Source organism: Copadichromis virginalis, linkage group LG2 (genome assembly GCF_057382275.1).
Source record: "Copadichromis virginalis isolate Kocher_CV1m ecotype Utaka linkage group LG2, C_Virginalis_male_GT1.1, whole genome shotgun sequence".
NCBI classification, from domain to species: Eukaryota; Metazoa; Chordata; class Actinopteri; order Cichliformes; family Cichlidae; genus Copadichromis; species Copadichromis virginalis.
In genome coordinates this window covers 14,562,535-14,584,545 of record NC_140619.1, presented here as the reverse complement: position 1 = coordinate 14,584,545, position 22,011 = coordinate 14,562,535, and the positions used below count along the sequence as shown (strand labels likewise).

Sequence of the window (22,011 nt, the reverse complement as noted above, 5' to 3'; positions counted from 1 at the left end):
TTAAATTCAACTTCCAGGCGCTTTGAAATCCAAACTGTTCCTCAACAACAACTGGTCTCATCATGTATCCTGAACACGTCTCCCCAAGGCTGCGTGCCGTCCACTAACGCCATTCTTTTAGGCTTCGAGCAAAATTTTTAGCCAACTGCGTCGCAGTGCTGCCTGCGCTCATTTTCCTCGGCTCATATGCGATGCAGCATCAGTGCTTTCACGTCAGGTTCAGCAATTGGACTGACAGATGACTGGCAGGAGCTCTCTTTGCAGAAACACCAGGACGGGGACCAATGCTTGACTTTGTAATTCATGCTCTGAAACCGGACAGGCATGAAAGCTGTTTGGAAAGATTGACAACTTGCACAGAAATTGGTCTTAGTTCAAGGCGGTTACTCATGCTCAGGTTCAATAAAGCTTGATCAATTTTAGGCATGCAAAGAGACAAATGGCCTCTGAGATCAAAATTTGCTGACTGTCCAAACCCACAGTTTGGCTGTGACTCCGTCGCCTCCATGCAGACGTAGACTATCCAGCTTTGAAACAATTTTAAGCCAATTGGCTCCTACAGTACGTGCTGGACCACCCGGAGACTTGGTATGTTCTCTGTTAGAAAAACCAAAACCTCCAAACCTCCTGCAGATGAGCCTGCCTGTAACCATAGTAACAGTAGTTTGGCCTGTTGCTGTGATTCTGACAGCAGACCTCTGATTAGCAGCCCATGTTTCAGGTACGTCTGCTGCTTTTGTCCACCGGCAACTCTGAAAAATGCACTCATACACAGAAGAAAGTGTGTTCAGATGTCTTTGACAGTAATTAGACATGTCAGACTAACAATCAGTTTGTAAACTCATGCGTTGGTCTCTGACGATGACGCTCTGTTTGGAGCACTTTTCTACAGCACTTTGTACAACATGGCTCATTTACACATTCACGCTCTGAGAGCAGCTCTGGGTTCCTTCTTGCCCGAGGGTACTTTGGCATGCAGACTGGAGCAGCCAGGGATGGAACAACCCACCTTCAGTAGATGACCTGCTGAGCTCCAGTAGCTCCAGTAGCTCCTTTTCTACCTTTGGATCTGTATGAAGTCATGAGGGACAGCCAATCAGAAGAACGTTGGTTTGAAGTGGGAGGAGCTTGCTCCAGACAGAGAATGAGAGGCCCTTTCACAACAAATATTTCAATTTTTAACAATGGTCGGATAATTTGACTGCCATCATTGATTACAGTCCTCTGACATGCTGTAACACATGCACTGCCGTTATATTAACCTGACGGTCCTGACGCATCGTACACAACTAAAAGAAGTGTGCCTTGCCCTCATGCACCTGTTTTCATGATGATGACTCATCATCTGTTACTGCTTCACTGACCGGTAGAGCTGCCAAAGCTTTAAATAATGCAGAGAAAGAAGCTAAATTAAGAGAAAAGTCCAGGTCTGTTTTTAATTGAATGATCAATCAACACTAATGTGATAAATTTTGTAATTACTGAATATAGTTGATGTAAAACTTCACTTAAGCCTTGTGAAATCACAGATGTGAGTTTCATAAATGGGTTATAAATTAGAAGTACCTTCGAAAAATCCAGTTTGCTGGAAATAATAGAGGATATTTTCAGTGTAATAATATAATCAAGGGCCAAGAATAACTGAGCACATTTCACAGCCATAAAGCTCGTCTAAAGTCGGAGGATGATTGCCTGAACATAATGCAATGACGTGGTCTGCCTGAATGGGATAGGTAATGATGTGTGACCAACGGAGGAGGCAGAGAAGGACAATAAGAGTCCACGAACCAACCCAACATCAGAATAGAAAAGGCCCACGCAGTCTGTGTGAAATCTGCCTGGAGATAGAAACGGTCAGGAGGCCTGGGACGCCCACTCTGTGTGATTATGTTAAGACATCATCACTACTGAGTCCTTCTCAATGAATCCTCTGCTTTCCCCGGTGGGGAAGGGTTAATTTGGCCCCGGATAAATGAAAGCGCAACACAGACTGCATGCAGACACAGCCGAGCAGCAGTCCAGATTAATGGTATCGGTAACGAGGTCCGTTTTCTCCTGAACTTCCTGGGTGTGATGAGTTTAGCAGCTCTGGTGCCACTGGCTACACCTCTTTATTTTGCTAAGCAATACTGGCTCCAAAGTGAAGGTTTGATTGGGTAATCAGACCAGTGTCATGTGTGCAGGAATGTGGACCCGAAACCTTTATTTAGGCAAAGAAAGAGTCCACAGATATAAACAGAAGACACACTGGAGATAAAAACTGCTGGGAAATAATAACAGACATCACAAAGAGCAAGGCGAGAGCTGGAGCTCTGAATATACAAAAGCTGATTGGGCTAACACGTTAACACTGGTGTGGACAATCGCCACAGCGAGGAAATAAAACTGAAGACGGTAAAGTGAGGAGCAATAATTAACAGAGAAGTGCAGACTAACCTAAGCATGGCAGGAAACACAGAGGGAATACACAAAGGTGAAAATCGAGACCACAAACAAACAGACATTCATTTAAACAGAAGCCCACGAATATAAAATACTGGTTAAAAGAGCCAGGACCACGACAAGCAGACGACATGAATTAACTATGAGGAGTTCTCCCTGGGCAGCCGTGATGGTGGGAGTGAACCAGTCTCAGTCACTGTGGGAACCCACAAAATAAAAAGAGTGAAAAAGATTAACACAGGTGGAAAACTTCACCTTAGGCAGGCGTTCACGTAGTCATTTCTACTGTAAAACAAACCAAAATACCTTCAAATAAATCCTCAGTGGCTCACTTCGACAACCTCTTTCTGATCACAGAGCAAATCTCTGGACACTCCATGGTTTTGGTTTAAACATGAAAAGTGCCTTCAGGTTTGCACTTACTTCATAAAATGTCTTAAAACAGAAAAGCATCTCCGTAAAACTCTGTTTTCATTCAGCACAAATGTTAATATTATCAGTGAGTTTACTTCACTGTCAGCAGCACAGTGAAACAAACCAGACTGAGCTCTAAATAACTTCCTCCTTTCAGCTGCAAGTAAGATAAACCTACCAAATGTAGGTCGCCAAAGGTCACGTGTTACAAAATGCACTTTTAAATAAGTAAGAACACAGAGACCATTTCAGACTGAGTCACAGTCCTGAACTAAGGCATCAGCTCCCCACCATAATAAGAGTCACTGACTAATTCAAACGTTGTGTGATTCAAACTCAAATTAGTGACAGAGCAGCATGAGCCATCAGTCAGCCGTCAGTGCTAATGTGGAATAAAAAGCCCTGCAAGTCATTTCAGGCTAATTGTCTCATAACGATTTCCCGAAGGTGCGAGGCGTGATTCTGGCAGCTTCCCACATAAACGCATCCCAAAGGCGAGGAAACAGGCTTCAGGCAATCAAATATGAGCTCAGCTACTTTACATCAGCTGGTTTGGTAGGCCGTTTCCTCCCAATTATCAATCATTCATTGGCCTCTTCTTGCAGGCCATCTGGAAATGGGTTGCACCTGGGGCCAGGTCTAAGCTGATGTTACCACATGTGACCCATCGCACGTCCTCGTCTCCGCCCACAGACCGGGTGAAGGGGTGAGGACGCCCTGACAGGTATGCCAGGAAGGAAGGAACAGGAAGTGTGTAAGTCCTAAAGTTTTAGATTCAAAGCTTTAGCTGACCATGTGATTGAAAGGAGAACAAATGGCTCCTCAGACAGTGGAGCGTGGGACAGACTGAATCCATGAATTATTCCACCAAACACGGCATAAGGAGACTCTGGGACAAAGTGAGGCTTTATGGTAATGTACCGGTACACGATGATAATGCCCACATCATCATGCTGATGTTTACCAGGTTCAGTGTTAACCCTGTTCACCGTTTCAGTTTAGGGTGTGACATCACCAAGGGCCTTGTGGACTGTAAGATGTGGGCTGTCATCATTTTAGGAGTCATAAAACTTGTTTTTTGAAGTGGGATAGTGGAGCGCATGGATGGAGAAAACAAACGGAGTTGAGCTCCATTTTTGGAGAGTGGGAAAGTGATCGTTGTCAGCACCAACTTGTCAGAGGAGCTGTGGTTCTTCGCGCTCTCATGTCTGCTTATTTTTCACAAAAAAAACCAAAGGAAGTTCTCCATGCTGCTCCGACCTGCCAGCTTTCTCGGAAACTGGCATATAAAGTGTTTACCTTGGAGGCGTGGTGTAACGGTAAGGTTCAAATCAGGACTTCTGGTATAAAAAAAAATATATATATCCAGAGGTTTTATTTTGGTGCCTCAGAGGTTTGTGTAGGTTCTCACAAATATATAATATAAAATTATGCAACACTGAAAAGAATTCCCTTCTAATGGTAAGCAGCCAACAGCCAAGTTCTCATAACAGGAACACACAGCAGACTCAGTATAATGTACTCAGCGTGCCACGTGATGATACGTGCGGCAGAATTCTTGAAGCATCTTATTTACATACTGACAGAGTGATGATAACACTTTCTTAGTAATAAACTGCATCCATCTGCTGAAGGCTCCTGGCAAAGTTCAAACTGGCGACAGTCGCAGTCAAACACCGGGTTGGGTTGCCAGGCAACATGTTTTGACCAAGTGTACATGAGCCTGATTTTGTTTGGTCCACCAGCAGAGAGATGCCCACAGACCAGCCTGGCGATTAAAGTCACCCACAGAAGACTTTGAGTCACAGAAGGTGTGGAATCATATCCGAGTGTCGCTTAAATGTTGAGCATGTGTCCCGACATGATGGTGAAACAGAAAATCAGGAAAAGATACTGCATGATCTACTAAAACAATACTGTGCTAGCGTTTAATGACTCTGGCTCCCCTGCACTGAAGCAAAGGAGTTTGCAGTACGTTTGCAGCGCTCCGAGTTATTTACTACCTCTGACAACTAACTGACTGACTCTCACTGACTGTTTACTTATCATAAAAAGTGTAATTGGGAGTCACAGCTTGGGCATGTAACACGGTCAGTTTATGCTGAAAGCACAACAATTATCCACAACTGTGCAACTACACAAAACTTCAAAATGTCATTTTAAAGGACTTATTTATGAAAATTATTATTTGTAATGAAAAATAAATTTCTCTTCTAACATGCAGAGAAGGGTTGAAATTTGTAATTAATATGCAGCACACACACACACACACACACACACACACACACACACACACACACTTTCAGGTCTTTACTTGTTTTGAAGCACATGTGAGGGGAGACGTTCAAAACACTCACTGCGGAAGATTAAGGTGGAAGCTTCTTTGTTTCTGTCTCCAGGAAAGTACCTGACATTACCAATGCAGTTATGGGTGTAGTGATATTCCCACCCTTTACTATTTTTTGACAGTTTTATGAGTTTATAAAGTAAAAGCGTACCTCTTGAAAATTCCCAGCTGACTTCCCAGCTGTTTCATGTTCAGCTGTTGTGCTCGTTGATTGTTACATGGTTTGCATTCAGGCACAATACTGAGAATATTGTGGGTCATACTCAAAACCCAACATATGAGGGAGATGAGAAACTTAGAGGAAGAGAAAACCATCCACAATTTATGTTTTGTTTTGTTGATGTGGACAAATATGAGTAGAATTAAACAGCAGTCAAATTAACTTGAACATTAAACACATAATATTAGATCAGTCGATATGCAGATGACACATTATTGTTTCTACAGAATCTCCTTCATCACTTCATGGAACTTTAAATTCCCTGAACTTGTTTTATGGTTTTTTCACCCTTCCACCACCCATCCTATCATACACATCATATGCTCAGCCATCAAATATCACAATCAATCCATCTCTACCTCAGGCTCAACTGGTTAGGCTCTGACCAATCAGCTTCAATATACGCTCAGATGGACTCTGTGGATGCTAACCCATCAGATAGCACCTGGCTGCATGCAGAACAAACACCTTGAAATAACGTGAAAGTTTCAGTTCCAGTCAAACAATCAAACAGCGTCTTTGCTTCGAATCATGACACGCAGCAGCAGCAGCAGCAGCAGCAGCAGCTCTGACGGCCTGCTGGAAATTTCACTCAATCATAAACACTCCTCTCTTTTTCAAATTTAGTCTCATCTGGCAATTAGAAAGAAACTACACATGGACTAAAAAATGCTTCACACGTCTTCAACATATTATTCATATTAACATCCTGAAAAGGAGGTCATTCATAGAGTAATTTACGTTTTCTGTTCTGGACTGAACAGAGAACTGCAACTCCAATCATCCATCCAAGTAAAATCCAAAAATGCAAATACCTCAGAGCTAATCAGCATCCTGCACAGAGAAACATGACAATCTCCCAAATAAGTAACTCCTGGAGTCACAGAAACATCGATTTCATGGTGAGGAATGCAAACCTACAACTCAGACAATATAATTCACAGAGGGGGGGCTCACATCACAAAACACACCACATGACTATATCCACATAGATGGCTTTGCACATCAGCGAGTCGCCTCCCCCCCCCCTCTGCACCCATCCATCCGAACAAACAACCTCAACGTGGCTGGTTACGCTCCAGTTCTAAGGAGGCGGAGCTCTCATCATCAGCAGGAAAACTACAAGTGTGGTCAGCATGGAGCGTCCACATGAGCAGTCTGACAAAGTTTTCAAATGCATCAAGGACGATGACTTAACTTACTTGACTTCCCTCTGGGCTTAATAAAATCTCTCTGATTCTGAACGTTATGCATGCGTATATGTATTAACACAGGAAAACAGACCTGAAGCATAAAAATATGCATTAAATTGTGTTTGCTGGACTGATTCCAGTGTTATAATCTATCAGTTTCGGAGAGGAAGCCTCTAAAGTAGAACAGAATGAAATTCACTGCTACTGAAACAAATTCCTGCTGATTTTTACTGCAAGACTTTGGGAGGTTGCTTTGTGTTGTAGAGGAGTCTCCTGCCTGGGGATTAATGTCTGCTGATGCTTTTTAAGTTCTGATATTGAGTGCACATAATGCCAAAGGGATTCCCAGACAGTATTCACTGAGCCCAGAGAAACTGTCAGAGTCACTGAGAAGATTAATAAAGGGGAGACATAAATAGAAAGTGTCGCGAAATCGATCAATGTGGAGCAGTGTCACAAACCACGGAGGCCCCAGAAAAGTGCAATCAAACGTTGAGTTTGATTGCACAAGCAGACAGAGTAAAGAAAAAAAAAAGCAGCAGTCCCAGGACATTCTCCAGAATAGACTGAACAAATAGAGGTGATGGAGAAGAAGCAGGATAGGAGCGGCAGCTGCAGACTGCAGACTGCAGACTCTGTCCACATCTTACCTCATTGTGACTGGCCCACATTAATCCATCATTCTGTGTCATTTCATTGGCTCAGTCCAGAGAGGCCTTCAGACTTCACCTCATGCCAAAGAAATGTGGGTAAAACTAATGTGAAACTGCTCCTTCCACCGTTTCACTCGTGCACAGAACAGCATCTTTATCGAGTATCTGAGTTCTTCAGACGACTGTGACTGCAGGAAGCAGAGCTCATTTTCTCCTTACTGTTCACACTGTGGGAAAAGTGAGTTTTCCTGATTTAGAAGAAATGATGTGATCCACATTACAGCACATTCACATGTGGCTATTTTAATGAGGAGCTGGTAACATGATAATTACTGAAGCATTTAGTTTCATGCACGGCCAACATGGTGCTAAAACTGTCACCTCACAAAGGTTAAAGACAAAATCATCTTTGCATTTGTGATGTAGTTCAAACTTTAGCAATGAAACACTTCTTTGTTGTTTTCTTAAATTATGGCTGGAATTCCCCAAATGTTAAACTCTGTCTGCTGAATTTCTTGGAGCATTTAAGTCATAAAATACTGACTGATAATATTTGTTCCTCAGAAAGGACGATGCTCCAGTGAGCATGGGGTTCTGACAGACATGTGTGACATGTTTTTCTAGTCTTGTGTTCTTGTACAGTAAATGCTGTTGCCCAAAGTCCTGATCTGGGGAAATAGCTGAAATTTGGAGAGCTGCAAATGAGACGTTCTGGAGACCTGATGCATCATCATCATCACAGACCTGCAGCGTGCACCACTTAAGCTTTGCCAGAGTAATCAATGAAAGCTGGTGCACCTCCTACAGAGAGCACACATCCCTGCTGCTACGCAACACCCCAAAGTATGAACTTCTCGTTCCTCTGATGGACTCGAGGGAGCTGACGCTTACCCGTCGCTGCCTCAGGCAGAAGCTCTGCTCTCATGTTGAGGCCGAATATTTGTCTTGTTATTGCACGGAGCTGGATTGTACAGCGAATGGTTTATTCACCAACATTAGACTGACTATAGATTTGAAAAGATTCTTTGTGGCACAGGTGGACAGAGACACAAATGTCCTCACTGCCAAAGCTCTTTAACTACTGTCCACCCCGTGACCCAACAGCTAGAGATCCTCCTTCAGCAGCAGTAACTCACAGTGATGGTTCCTGTGTGACGTCATCAGTCTCTCTCATCGCTGTGCAGGAGTTTTGGTCCGCTCTTCTTCACAGTGTAGCTTCAGCTCTTTGAGTTTTGCAACATTTATTCATGCACATGCTGAGGCCTGGACTTTGGACCACTAGACCCCACATGGGGCGATTGTGGCTCAAGAGTTGGCAGTTCGTCTTGTAATCGGAAGGTTGCTGGTTTGACAGTCTCGGTCGGACCGAGGCTGGGCAAGACACTTCACCCGTTGTCTACTGGTGGTGGTCAGAGGGCCCGGTGGCGCCAGTGTCCGGCAGCCTCACCTCTGTCAGTTCGCCCCAGGGTAGCTGTGGCTACAATGTAGCTTGCCATCACCAGTGTGTGAATGTGTGTGTGTGTGAATAGGTGAATGACTGAATGTAGTGTAAAGCGCTTTGGTGTCCTTAGGGACTAAGTAAAGCGCTATACAAAATGCAGGCCATTTACCATTTATTCACTGCAGCAGCTCCGTTCTTTCCTGTTTCAGCCGTTCTAGTGGAGATGTGCTGCTGAGCTTGGATCTTTGTTCGGGTTGGTCCGAGCTTTAGCTGTGGGACAGACGGCCTCACGCTGACTCTAGAATACTTGGTGCACTCAGGTCATCATCCCTCCACCGCCGTGCTGCCGTTCTTTTGGAGACAGACACTTTCTTCTGCAGCCCTTCAAACCAACCGCAACTTTCTTCTTTACACCAGTTCAGCACTTTGTTTTGTTGGTGTGTTCTGACATGCTCGTGTCCTCTCTGTTGCTTAGTTACCTGATTCCCCCCCCCCCCCCCCCGTGTGTGTGTGTGTGTGTGTATTGCAGGTTATCTAGTATCTTTGTTTAACAGCTCAGTTCAGAGCACTCTCATTTCTCAGAGTGGAACTAAACTAATTAAATAATAATAAATTATCTTGCAAAAGGAAAAAGTTCAACGTTCAACAGATTTTTTTTGTTTGACTGCTGCAACATCTCAACATGTCAAACACTGGTTTTACCCAGTGCCACATAGCCAGGGGATAATGCAGTACTGTTACTGTATTGTTACAGTATCAATCAGAGAATTCATAAGAATAAAAACATAATTCATGCATTTATTAGAGAAGTTCTCGTGCTACAAATACAGCCTCGGCATTAATTTTTGGCCTTTTGAGATTCTACATAAATCAATATCATACTGTCATCTTAAAAGCATGCTACGGTCTGTGTTGAATCAGCTTTAAGCTCCACCTTTTCACCCACTTCTCGATCTGGTTGGAGCAAGATCGCGGAGCTTCTCTGCGAGCTTCCATGCCCACTCAGCTGCCGTCGAGCTGACAGACACCAAAATACCAAAGAGACGGCAGCGAGCAGCAAACCTGTGCCGCTGTGGTGGATCAGAGCCTGACGTGCTCATGTCCAACCTTTGTGTTTGATTATTAATAAACCACAATGAAGGCAGGCAGCTTTTTCCTACACAGACACACACCATGTTGGATTATTACCTCTAGTCTGACCTCCTTGTAGGGCTTGAATGATTTCTTCATTAATGGTAATCCCTTTATATCTGCATGTGCATATCTACAGGTTTATGAATCTATGTGTAATGTTTTGTTTCACAAGCAGTCAAAGTTCCCCAATATTTTTTTGACTCCTCTGTTGCTTTATGTCCACAGGATGAATATTATAATGAAGGAAGGACAAAGAAAGGAATCACCCGCTGAGCCGCTCACATAACTAATATTAACTATGGCTGCTTTGACACCACAGGAACTTAGGTCCTCTCTAAAGGACACTCCAGATGGATCTGACGACATGGTCCTGCAGCTGAAGGACAACTGTCTTCGTTACTATGCAGCACTTAAGCAAATATTAAATCAAGCTGAACAATTAGAATTGACTGGAGGTCAAAACCGCTGTTCTTTCCACCACTCAGGACACGTTATTTGCCTTTCAAATTCATCACTTTGAAAAACTGGCACACACCGAGCACAAAAAGCTTTCAGAAGGAGGGAATGAAAACACATTCAGACATTAATAAATCATAAAAAACCCACCAAATCAGACAATCTTTTATTTCTGGTCAGGAAACACATCGTCAGTGTGCCTCTCACACATATTCACTCAAAATCCCACAAAAGCCAGACTTTATAAAGTTTTCTGTGCAAGTTGACATCAGCTTTCTAAAATCACAATCACAAGAGGAGATAAGGGGAGCCGATCGCTTTGAAGGCAAACTTTAAAATGAACTAGAGAAGAAGAAGCAGTTATGAAAACACTGCAGGCGTAACAGCAGGAAGCCACTGGTCTTCTTTCCAGATGTACGAGTCGTCACACATTTCATTTTTTTTTGTCTTTTATCTAAAGTGAATGAGTCTCGTCCACTAAATGTTCTTACACTTTATGCAAAATCACCATCAGATTCGGGACATGACTGATCGCAAACAAGCGGGCTCGTGCTTGCCGTCCACACACCATCACACCTGCATTTCTCTAAATGAGGAAACAGGTTTATGTTCAGGTGAAGGGCAGAGAGCAGTGACGATGTTGGAAGACTATCATGAAATTCAGACTGAAGAAACTTAACTTTCCAAATCAGAGAGACATTGGGGATGAAATCACACGGATAATAAATATTTTAAAAAGAGAGAAAAACTTGAACATCAAAGCTGATGTGAATAAAAGAGCGTAAGACACGGACACGGAGCAGGGGATCTGTCAGACAGGAGACAAAAATCCAGATGTTTCACAGTTGTGGGACACAGTCAACAGTTTGTAATGGAAGACAAGATCGTGTTTATCAAGATTTAACTAAACTCAACTTTTCCTACAAAAACTAAATGATTGGTATTATTAGGAGTAGCAGTAATAGTAGTAGTAGTAGGATGAGGAGGAGGAGGAGGAAGAGTATTAGTAGTAGTATTAGGAGTGATGTTGGATTTATAAGTGTAAAGAACTTTTCTCTGACTGTCAGACCTTTGTACTTTCTCGACGTGTTTGTAAAGTGTGAACACATTCACATATAGAAACAGTGATGAATGTGTGAAACATACAGGAGCAGCACACAGATCTGTGCACAGCTTTAATGCAGCGTGACGGGCAGTGCAGGTATGGAAGAGTGTGAATAAAGTTTGTGAGGACGGATAGCAGACGCTACGAGCAGCATGTTTCAAACCAAAGGGCGCCATTAGCCGACCAGCGGGTGAATAAACGATGGCATCAGCGCTCTGATGTGATAACAGAGGATGTGGTTTTAAATAAATTCTGGACGCCGTCTCCAGTTTCACTCTGTTCATGTAATGAAGGAGCAGGTGTCCCGTTTCTGAGAGGGCTGTCCGGAGATCACAGGTCTCTCTTTTTACTCATATCACAGGATGTTGCTGCAAACTGAAAACCTAAACCAGGTTTTAGCTGAATGTGCATCAGGACAGACTGCAGGCTCGGTTGCTGCACGCTGCGCTGTGCTAGATTCAGTTACTCCAACTCACTCTGATTCCTGGCGTATAGAGAAGCGTGGCGGTAAAATTCTTGTTAAATAAGGCCGTTATAGCGTTACATACAACATCAGGCAAAAGGAGGAGCTTCCTGTCAGGTTTTTAAAAAAGAAGCCAAATGAATCATGACGGCAGGAAAGCGTGCACTCATGTTTCACAGCTCTGACTTTAAACTGTGCCTGATACCGACCTCATCATGTCACAGTGTGGCTCCTCTTCCAGCACATCAGAGTAACTTATTTATTTGAACTGCTGATCTTGAATCTGCAGCTGTGTGGAAACAATTTCCATCCCAACTTGTGCAAATCTGCAGTTCTCCTTCTGAGAGTTCCTCAGATTCCTCGAGCAGGCTAACGAGCTTCAAAGAGAAACTACCAGCTGGACTCAGTCATGCTCATTATCAAGAAGTTAACAGGCCTTAAAGTCACTGCAGAGCTGTGTATGGGTGTATGTCTATGTTTGACCCTGTGTGGATTAAATCCTAAATAAACACAATTTGATGACAAAAGTCATTAAAGATGTGTGCTGCACCATCACTCCACCCTGGGAACACCCACCCAGGTCCACGATGAGTTGATGGAACCTCTGGTTATAACTGTACAGTGGGGCAAAAAAGTATTTAGTCAGCCACCGATTGTGCAAGTTCCCCCACTTAAAATGATGACAGAGGTCAGTAATTTGCACCAGAGGTACACTTCAACTGTGAGAGACAAAATGTGAAAAAAAATCCATGAATTCACATGGTAGGATTTGTAAAGAATTTATTCATAAATTAGGGTGGAAAATAAGTATTTGGTCACCTCAAACAAGGAAAATCTCTGGCTCTCACAGACCTGTAACGTCCTCTGTAAGAAGCTTTTCTGTCCCCCACTCGTTACCTGTATGAATGGCACCTGTTTGAACTCATCATCTGTATAAAAGACACCTGTCCACAGCCTCAAACAGTCAGACTCCAAACTCCGCCATGGCCAAGACCAAAGAGTTTTCGAAGGACACCAGGAAAAGTATTGTAGACCTGCACCAGACTGGGAAGAGTGAATCTACAATAGGCAAGCAGCTTGGTGTGAAAAAATCAACTGTGGGAGCAATCATCAGAAAATGGAAGACATACAAGACCACTGATAATCTCCCTCGATCTGGGGCTCCACGCAAGATCTCATCCCGTGGGGTCAAAATGATCATGAGAACGGTGAGCAAAGATCCCAGAACCACACGGGGGGACCTGGTGAATGACCTGCAGAGAGCTGGGACCAAAGTAACAAAGGTCACCATCAGTAACACACTACAACGGCAGGGAATCAAATCCCGCAGTGCCAGACGTGTTCCGCTGCTGAAGCCAGTGCATGTCCAGGCCCGTCTGAAGTTTGCCAGAGAGCACATGGATGATACAGCAGAGGATTGGGAGAATGTCATGTGGTCAGATGAAACCAAAGTAGAACTTTTTGGTATAAACTCAACTCGTCGTGTTTGGAGGAAGAAGAATACTGAGTTGCATCCCAAGAACACCATACCTACTGTGAAGCATGGGGGTGGAAACATCATGCTATGGGGCTGTTTTTCTGCCAAGGGGACAGGACGACTGATCCGTGTTAAGGACAGAATGAATGGGGCCATGTATCGTGAGATTTTGAGCCAAAACCTCCTTCCATCAGTGAGAACTTTGAAGATGAAACGAGGCTGGGTCTTCCAACATGACAATGATCCAAAACACACCGCCCGGGCAACAAAGGAGTGGCTCCGTAAGAAGCATTTGAAAGTCCTGGAGTGGCCTAGCCAGTCTCCAGACCTCAACCCCATAGAAAATCTGTGGCGGGAGTTGAAAGTCCGTGTTGCTCGGCGACAGCCCCAAAACATCACTGCTCTCGAGAAGATCTGCATGGAGGAATGGGCCAAAATACCAGCTACTGTGTGTGCAAACCTGGTAAAGACCTATAGTAAACATTTGACCTCTGTTATTGCCAACAAAGGTTATGTTACAAAGTATTGAGTTGTATTTTTGTTATTGACCAAATACTTATTTTCCACCCTGATTTACGAATAAATCCTTTACAAATCCTACCATGTGGATTCATGGATTTTTTTTTCACATTCTGTCTCTCACAGTTGAAGTGTACCTCTGGTGCAAATTACTGACCTCTGTCATCATTTTAGGTGGGGGAACTTGCACAATCGGTGGCTGACTAAATACTTTTTTGCCCCACTGTATATACATATTACTGCCTGCTGAAAGCTACAACGCTGAGAGACTGCAGTCACATAGATTTGTATGAAGCTAAACACAAAGAAATGAGAGAAAAACACGGATCAGCTTTGGTCACATAAAGAAAACAGCTGATAGGAAAATGATCAGCTTCAGCAGCAGCAGTTCGTTACCTTCGGTGCTGGTCGGGTACAGCGGAGGTTTTACTGAGCCCAGAGGATTTACTGCTCGGTTTTTGTTAGAAAATAAGATTCATGACTGTGAGGCATCTTTGATGAAGAATACAGAACTAAAATACAAAGTAGATCTGCAGGCCTCAGAGTTCCTGCCAGCAGGCCCTCGTATATCACATGGAGTCATCAGTGGTCAACAACTCTAACAAAAAATGGTGAAAAAGGATCCTGACGGGATAATCACCTGGTCGGGCACGAACGGGATGGGAACGATGGAGCGCTCTGGCTCAGACTCATCTCCGTGGGAAGGAAGAGAGATTCAGCTGCTTCACAGATCCCATCACTGCAGATTTTGACAGCATCGCTGTGTGTGCGCGCTCAGCTTTTATGCATCAGCAGGTGCCTTTTAAATGAATGGAGGGTTTCTTATTGATATTACATAAGCAGTTGCTGAATGAATTATTTAGTCTGTGAAAAGTGACGGTGCAGTGCGTCGCCTGCCAAGTCCTGACTGTGCAGCACAGCCACCACGTGTAGTCTGAACGAATGGATAGAAAAACAGTCAAATACACTGAGACTGTGCCGTCAGCTGCTGCTAAAGTGGCAGCGAACAATCAATGTGGCAAAATGGTAAATGGCCTGTATTTATATAGCGCCTTACTAGTCCCTAAGGACCTCAAAGCGCTTTACATATCCAGTCATCCACCCATTCACACACACAGTCACACACTGGTGATGGCAAGCTACATTGTAGCCACAGCCACCCTGGGGCGCACTGACAGAGGCGAGGCTGCCGGACACTGGCGCCACCGGGCCCTCTGACCACCACCAGTAGGCAACGGGTGAAGTGTCTTGCCCAAGGACACAACGACCGAGACTGTCCAAGCTGGGGCTCGAACCGGCAACCTTCCGATTACAAGGCGAACTCCCAACTCTTGAGCCACGATCGCCCCAAAATGATGCCTCGGAGGAGAAGCCGAGGGATGCTGAATGGATTTCTGATGCTAGCACGCCTGGCAAACATGCAGTATGTCATGAGTCAAAATTCAGGCTAAATGTTGGACTTACATCTCGGTTTTCTCACTGTTTTCTATATCTGTGTAATCCCCGGCAGCAGCCGTGTGTGTCATTGTGTGTGCCGACCTGCCAGCGCTCTGATCGGATCATTATTCCTGAAATACTAACGCCACTGCTTTAGTTTACAGTCTGTTGACACTGTCAGAGATTTTCTGCATCTCAAAGTCCCTGCATTGTCAGGCACGAGCTTTTACTTTTCATACTACGACAAGAATTCCTGGTGTTCCTGATAAAAACGTACTCCGTGGGCTCGGCTGGAGCTCAGCACAGTGCGAGCAGTTCCTCGGTTTCGTGTTGGCTCATTTCTCTCCTGCGCTTTTTATCTGCAGCGCTGTGCTGGAATTTGTAGCAGAAGAAGAGTGTGGCACGTCTGCTCGCCCTGATAGTGTTTGTTAAAGTTGTGCCAGCCGGGCAGTGGCAGGACGCACGGCTTTGTGTTTAATTTTTCCTGGTGTGCAAGAATAAATACTGTTGACTGCAATTTATCTCTCGTCTGTCCTTAAAGGAACCCACAACTAGAAAAATATCTTCTTAACAGGAAAAGGAGAAAAGGAGAAGACGGCGGTGTGGGATTTAGAGAACAATGACTTTGTGCTCTTTATCTTTCGCCTCTGAAACATTTGAACTAAAGGAAGGAGCGAAGTGCGCTGACAAATGTGCTGTACGGACGGACCGGCAGGAGGCGACCTGAGGCTTCGGGTTGGGTCTTCTAGAGCTTGAGGCTCCTGTTGGAAGCAGTCATGCAGAAAACAGGATCTGTCACAGGACACCTGAGGTGACGCGGGAAGAGGCAGTAGCTCATTCGACGAGAGGGAAGAGAAGCTCACTGATATCCGAGCGCTCTGAGTCTGACTCTCTTGGATGACTCTTGCTGCTGAAAGTAGTGACTGCACTGCAGGATGTAAGCTGAGGAGAGCTCTGCACACGTCTTTGTGGACTCCATGAACACTTTATCTTTTCTTATCACAGTCTGAGTTATAGACCGGCCGTCTGTGACTTACAGCATGAAATGCACACAGCTTGACTGAATTATACAAATAAACCTCAGATAAGCTGCATAACTGTGCACCCACAGCAGAAGCTGAGAAACTTTGGTGTCCATTTCTAGAACTCAGTCCTAAGCATCGACATTCGATGAACTCCCTGAAGCCTCTCACACCTCAGTATAAATCAATAAATATCAATAAAATCGAGCTTTGACAACCAATAGGATCATTTCTGTTTTTTCCAGGGTGGCTGCACAGGCACAGACCACCCTCACTAACTTCAACTCAGGAGAGAGAAACAACGCTTAGCCCAAAAGCTGAAAATCTGCACATTTCAGCTTCCTCATGTCATTTCACGGAAGCAAAGTTAAATATTTAACCTTCTTGGACGTGTCTGCATTCATGGATTATAGCACAGCATAACATAGAACAGCATAGCATAGAATAAAATTGAATTGCCCTTTATTGTCATTGTACATGCACAATAAAATCGTGTGTACTCCACCTGACTATATCTGTGAAGGTTCTCAGTCATCCAGGTCATCGTAGTCAAAGGAGCTTGCAAAGAAAAGCGTCTGGACTTCTTTAAGTTGCTTGAAGACGTTTCACCTCTCATCTGAGAAGCTTCTTCAGTTCTAAGGTCAAATGGTGGAGAGTCCCAGATATAAACCTAGTGGGAGTGACCCCCCACAGAGGGACAAAAGGACCCCCTTATGATCCTCTAATCGCCTGTGCCAAGGTGTGAAACTGGGTGTGGGTCCCAATCAGCCAGAGTTTCGGGTGAGTTCATTGTGAAACCTGGCCCCACCTTATCATGCGAATTCCTGAGATCAGATGGCCCAGGATGTGAGCGTTAAGGCGTCTGGGAAGGGATCTCAAAACTGGATTATAGATGGCAGAGAGTTGGTGTCGTAAACCCCCGCCTCTGTTCAAAGATGGTCGCTCACAGTGGACATAGATGGCTTCTTTCACTCCTCTTTCAAATCATCTGTCCTCTCTGTCCAAAATGTGAACATTGGCATCCTCGAAAGAGTGTCCTTTATCCTTAAGATGCAGATGGACTGCTGAGTCTTGTCCTGTGGAGGTGGCTCTTCTGTGTTGTGCCATGCGCTTGTGAAGTGGCTCCCACTAGGTTTATATCTGGGACTCTCCACCATTTGACCTTAGAACTGAAGAAGCTTCTCGGATGAGAGGTGAAATGTCTTCAAGTAACCTAAAGAAGTCCAGACGTTTTTCTTTGCAAGCTCCTTTGTCCACCTGACTACTGTGCAAGAAATATAAAGAACAAAACGGATTCTGTACACTTCGTTAGTGTGTGTAAAAACTGAAACCCAGTTTATTATCAATATTATTATCATTGTTTCGGATCAATGCACGCTCAGCACTGACCTACACTGAGCTACTTTACAAAGTCTAACGGCAAAGAGCTCCGGCGCAGTGTCATGCCCTGACACGTGGAACGTAAATTTAAATTTAAGTCAACAAATGAACGAGTGGAGAAAAACACGCAGCTCCAGTTTGAGGGTGGAGCTGCTGGCACTGAGGCTAAGTCCATATCCAGCTGTTACAACAGCTGTATTACACACACGCACACACTGCTGCCTGTGTGTGTCAGTGTTTAAAACCAAACAGTAACAGCTGGGTCACATGATCAGCCTCAGCTCAGCGTGCACGACTCTCTGCAGTAACAACCGGCAGCACAAAACATGTTCCCAAATCACACGGCTCAGGCTGTCACTGTGAAAAGGCCCCACTATAACAACCACTCACATACAGTACACATTCATAAGCAATAAAAAGATGATGAATAACATTTATGAATAATTATCAGTGTTGAAGGGCAGTTTGAGTGAAGTGGCGGGAACGCGACTGAGAATCTCCAAGACTCAAGCCAGAAAATGGCGGGGACACCAGCCAAGAGGAGTGTAAGTGCTTCCCGTTCCCGGGGAAACACGAGTCTGCAGCTCGCTGTGGGAACGACAGAACTGACCTAGTGATTTACTGCTCAGTCTACAGTCACACCCTCACCGATGGCCACGAGCAGCAGAAATGAATTTCTCTGAAGGTGTCTGCACTCAGAGAGAGGGTGAGGAGGAGGAGGAGTACACCTGCTCCTCCTCAACATAAGGAGAAAGTCGTTGTTGCTCAGCATCTGACCAGGATGCCTCCTCGGTGACTGTCCAGGGTACTCAGATATTGTTCTAACCAAAAATCAACCAATCACTGAACATCCATATGACTTCAGTGCTTTTAGCTTAAATGAATGTGTGTTATAAATTGTCACCAGTGGAAGTGTGATTGTGAGGAATGCTCATTTTTGTGTGCTGGACCTTTACACACACGCACACTCTTCTTTAAGCCAGGACGGTCCTGCTGTGTCTCCTCTCTGTCCAGAGGGATTCTCATGTGCTTGTTGTGTTAGCTTTAGCATGCTAGTTCTGAATTTTAAAACCGTACCATGAAGAAAGCGCTGCTCTCTGCAGTTTTGCATAACTTTGCGAGAAACCTACCTGCACAAACCTACACAACATTATTACACTACAAATGTGTGAAACTGGGTCATCTCATACGCTTTGCAGTCTTAACCCATGTCCTCCAATTAAAACCACCTGAAAAGCTCCAAACACACAACATGTGTTATAGCACATAACATAAGACCAGATGTATAAGAGTGAGGCTGCTGCTGATGCTGAGGAAGATGATGGATGATGATGATGATGATGTTTATCTGTATGAAGTTTTTCACATTCCTGGTCCCTCTTCCTCTTCCCATCTGGAAGAGGAAAAGGGGAAGGGGGGAATTCCCCTCTGCACCCTGCTCGATCATTTACTGTAATCTATTACTACACCCTTCAGGTGTTAGTGCCTTCATCCTCCAGCTCTACATCAGCAATGTGTGCTCCACCCACAGCGTCTACACTCCAGGACTTCAGTCCTCACCTCCTACTTCCATCTCCACTCTCTGATGACCTCATCATCATAGTCTGACCGCCAAAGTACTTCTTATACTCCTACTACACTCAAATGTACACTGAACACTTTCTCCCACTCAGAAGGTGTAAACAATAACCGACCTGAGACTGGTGAGTTTTATGAATGTCTTACATGCCCACAACACACAGTGGGGGGAATAAGTATTTATTATCACATCATTACCACATTAATGTAAGTTGAGGCCGAGCTGTTCAGAGTCAAATTTCAGTCTCCAACAGGGACTCCATTTGGCATCTGTATGATAAAAACTGTGAGACACAAACTGAGTGCCGTGCAGAGACAGATGTCTGCCCCACAGCAGCAGCTCCAACAGGAAACTGTGCACAGAAAGATTTTCTCGCATGTTTCCTGCATCTGCGACTGAGCGTGCCTCTCTAGGATGATGGATAAAGACTCAAAGCCAAGGCTGGAGAGGAGATCAGACCACAAACCTGATTCCACCTTAAGCCCATCACTCTATAAGTTGGAGACAGAAAGTCAAAGAGCCACAAGTACTCTGTTCATTTTTATTCTGAGTGCACTCGTTTCATCTCTCATCATATTTGAAGGTAAGTCACCTGCCCACCACCTCTGACTGATATGTGCCACTCGTGTGACCACATTTAATGTATACGGGCACACGCTATGATCTCATGTATGTCAAGTGCAGCGTGAGCCTCTCCAAACGCTGCTGGAGGCAGTCATCACATGACACGGACCCCATCCATAACAGCACAGCACACAACTAGGTCATGTAGTACTACCTCATAGCTGAGCCTGAGCAACTACTGTACCGCGACCTCCTGCTTCTCGTACATCATTTTAATTCTGACTCAAACGTCCTGAGGGAATCAAATCCTGTGTGTGCCTGGTTTAGTAATGAACTCTCTTTTTCCATGAAGCTGAAAGGAAACGTTAATGTTGGATCCACATTTTATATTTCATGCTGTTGCTGTTTGTGTCACAGTTCTTCTTTGGGTTCAGCATTCGTAGTTTCAGTTTCAGATTCACTGTTGACACCCAGGAAATATCTGAACGTGAAAACAACACGACGCGCGATCAGCAGGTCTCTTTAACCTTCTTCTGATCAGCTGACCTTTGGGGTGGGTGGAGCTTGTGTGTTTAATAAAGTGAGATAAGCTTAGTGGGATAACCATCTATGCACCCACCTCATTATTAGAAACCTTATGACTAATATGGAGCAGGAAGCAGAAGCTTAGTGTAGTTAGAGGTGCTGAGTGTTGCTTCACACAGAGTGGAGATCACACTGAATAATCACACCATCAACAATGTTTTCTCACAGAAACGCCCACAGCAAAGAGGAAATATTTAATGTAGAGATGTAAAAACCTCAGCTTTCACTTGGTTCTGTGCTCCAGCTCCAGACTGACGCTCCCTGTCTCTGGCTTCTTTGAGAATTGTGTCTGTGGATCTGTGACGCTCTGAACAAAGTCTCATCTGTCTCTCATCCTCCAGGCTAAAAGTTGTTAACCAAGAACAGAAAAATGATCTCTTTGCATCCCAGCACAGCAAAAACAGACCAGCCAGCACTTTCAGCAGGATCAGTGTTTTAATCAAACCCACAAGCCGGAGGCAAAGACAACTACAGAGGCAGCGAGAACCCCCGGCTAGCTGATGTTTCCTCAGCTAAACCAAATATCTGAAGATGAGGATGTCCCTGAAGAGGAAACCAGAGCTGTCAAAATACATTTGAATATTGCTTTTACATAATGGACACCAGCGTGTGGGTGAAACCATGAGCACTTCATACTCAGTGTGACTTACAGGACTGAAGCGTCTGTTGGAATGAGATTAATTATGAAGCGTTTGGGCAGTCGGTTATGTTTCACAGTGTTTCATGTGAACATTAGTGAATTCATTCAGGTCTCAGAGTGAAGCTCACCACTGCAGCTCAGCTGCTACACATCCACACAACACAGCCTGCCTGCACGTCTGCATATACGCAAATCTGCAAGCCACTTTGTAACTGGCCTCTGCACCCTCTTTTCTTGCTGTTTCATATCTGTTGTCAATGATGCTGTTTAGTTCTGTGTTGTATGAACCTGAAAGGCTGCTGAGCCACACTTACTCCTGTACAGTTTCCTGTATAGGAGTAAGATGACATATAAGAAAACGTTTTGATTCGTACTATAAAAAAGAAGCGTCATGTCACGTCTCTGATGCATCCATGCAGCGTCAGCATCTACGAACAGTCAAAGCTCTCATCACTGAGTCTGACTGAGCTAACAGCTAAAAGGTGGATTTTGTGTTGTGTATTAATCAGCGTGACCATTGTCAGGAAGTGTGTAATCACACATGGTGTGATTATTCTCCGTAAAAGTTGATTAACTCTCACCTCTCACCGCCGAGCTCCGCCATCGCCGGCATCTGGCCTGCAGCGCTGACATTCATGTGACCATAAATGCTGAGAGTCCCTGCAGACAGAAGACCACTGTTAATACATGAACATGATGATTTACATTATTAAAGAGGGAACTTTTAATTACTATCACACCAGTCCTGGTCTCAGCAGATTACATTAACATAGGTGAGTTAAACCACATCAGGATTATGCAAATGCGACAATTTTGGTTGACATTTGCCGTGTGCTGATGAACGACTTGCCGCTGCACGTGCAGCTTTGGATTTGGGTCGAACGAGTTTAAATTCAGAGGATTTCAAACTGACTGTAAGTCTGAGTCTGTAAGGAAAGGT

At 44.4% G+C, this 22,011-nt stretch overlaps 1 protein-coding gene across 3 annotated transcripts in view; it reads right to left on the bottom strand.

The window, feature by feature from the left end:
- The window catches only part of htr4 (5-hydroxytryptamine receptor 4), a 166,750-nt gene that overhangs the window by 81,599 nt on the left and 63,140 nt on the right, over window positions 1–22,011 (bottom strand). For all 3 annotated transcript variants that reach the window (XM_085471884.1, XM_085471875.1, XM_085471894.1), the window contains exon 2: window positions 21,653–21,731. In XM_085471884.1, the coding sequence (XP_085328010.1) occupies window positions 21,653–21,708 (56 nt within the window). In that variant the 5' untranslated portion in view covers window positions 21,709–21,731. The remainder of the gene's footprint in view (window positions 1–21,652; window positions 21,732–22,011) is intronic.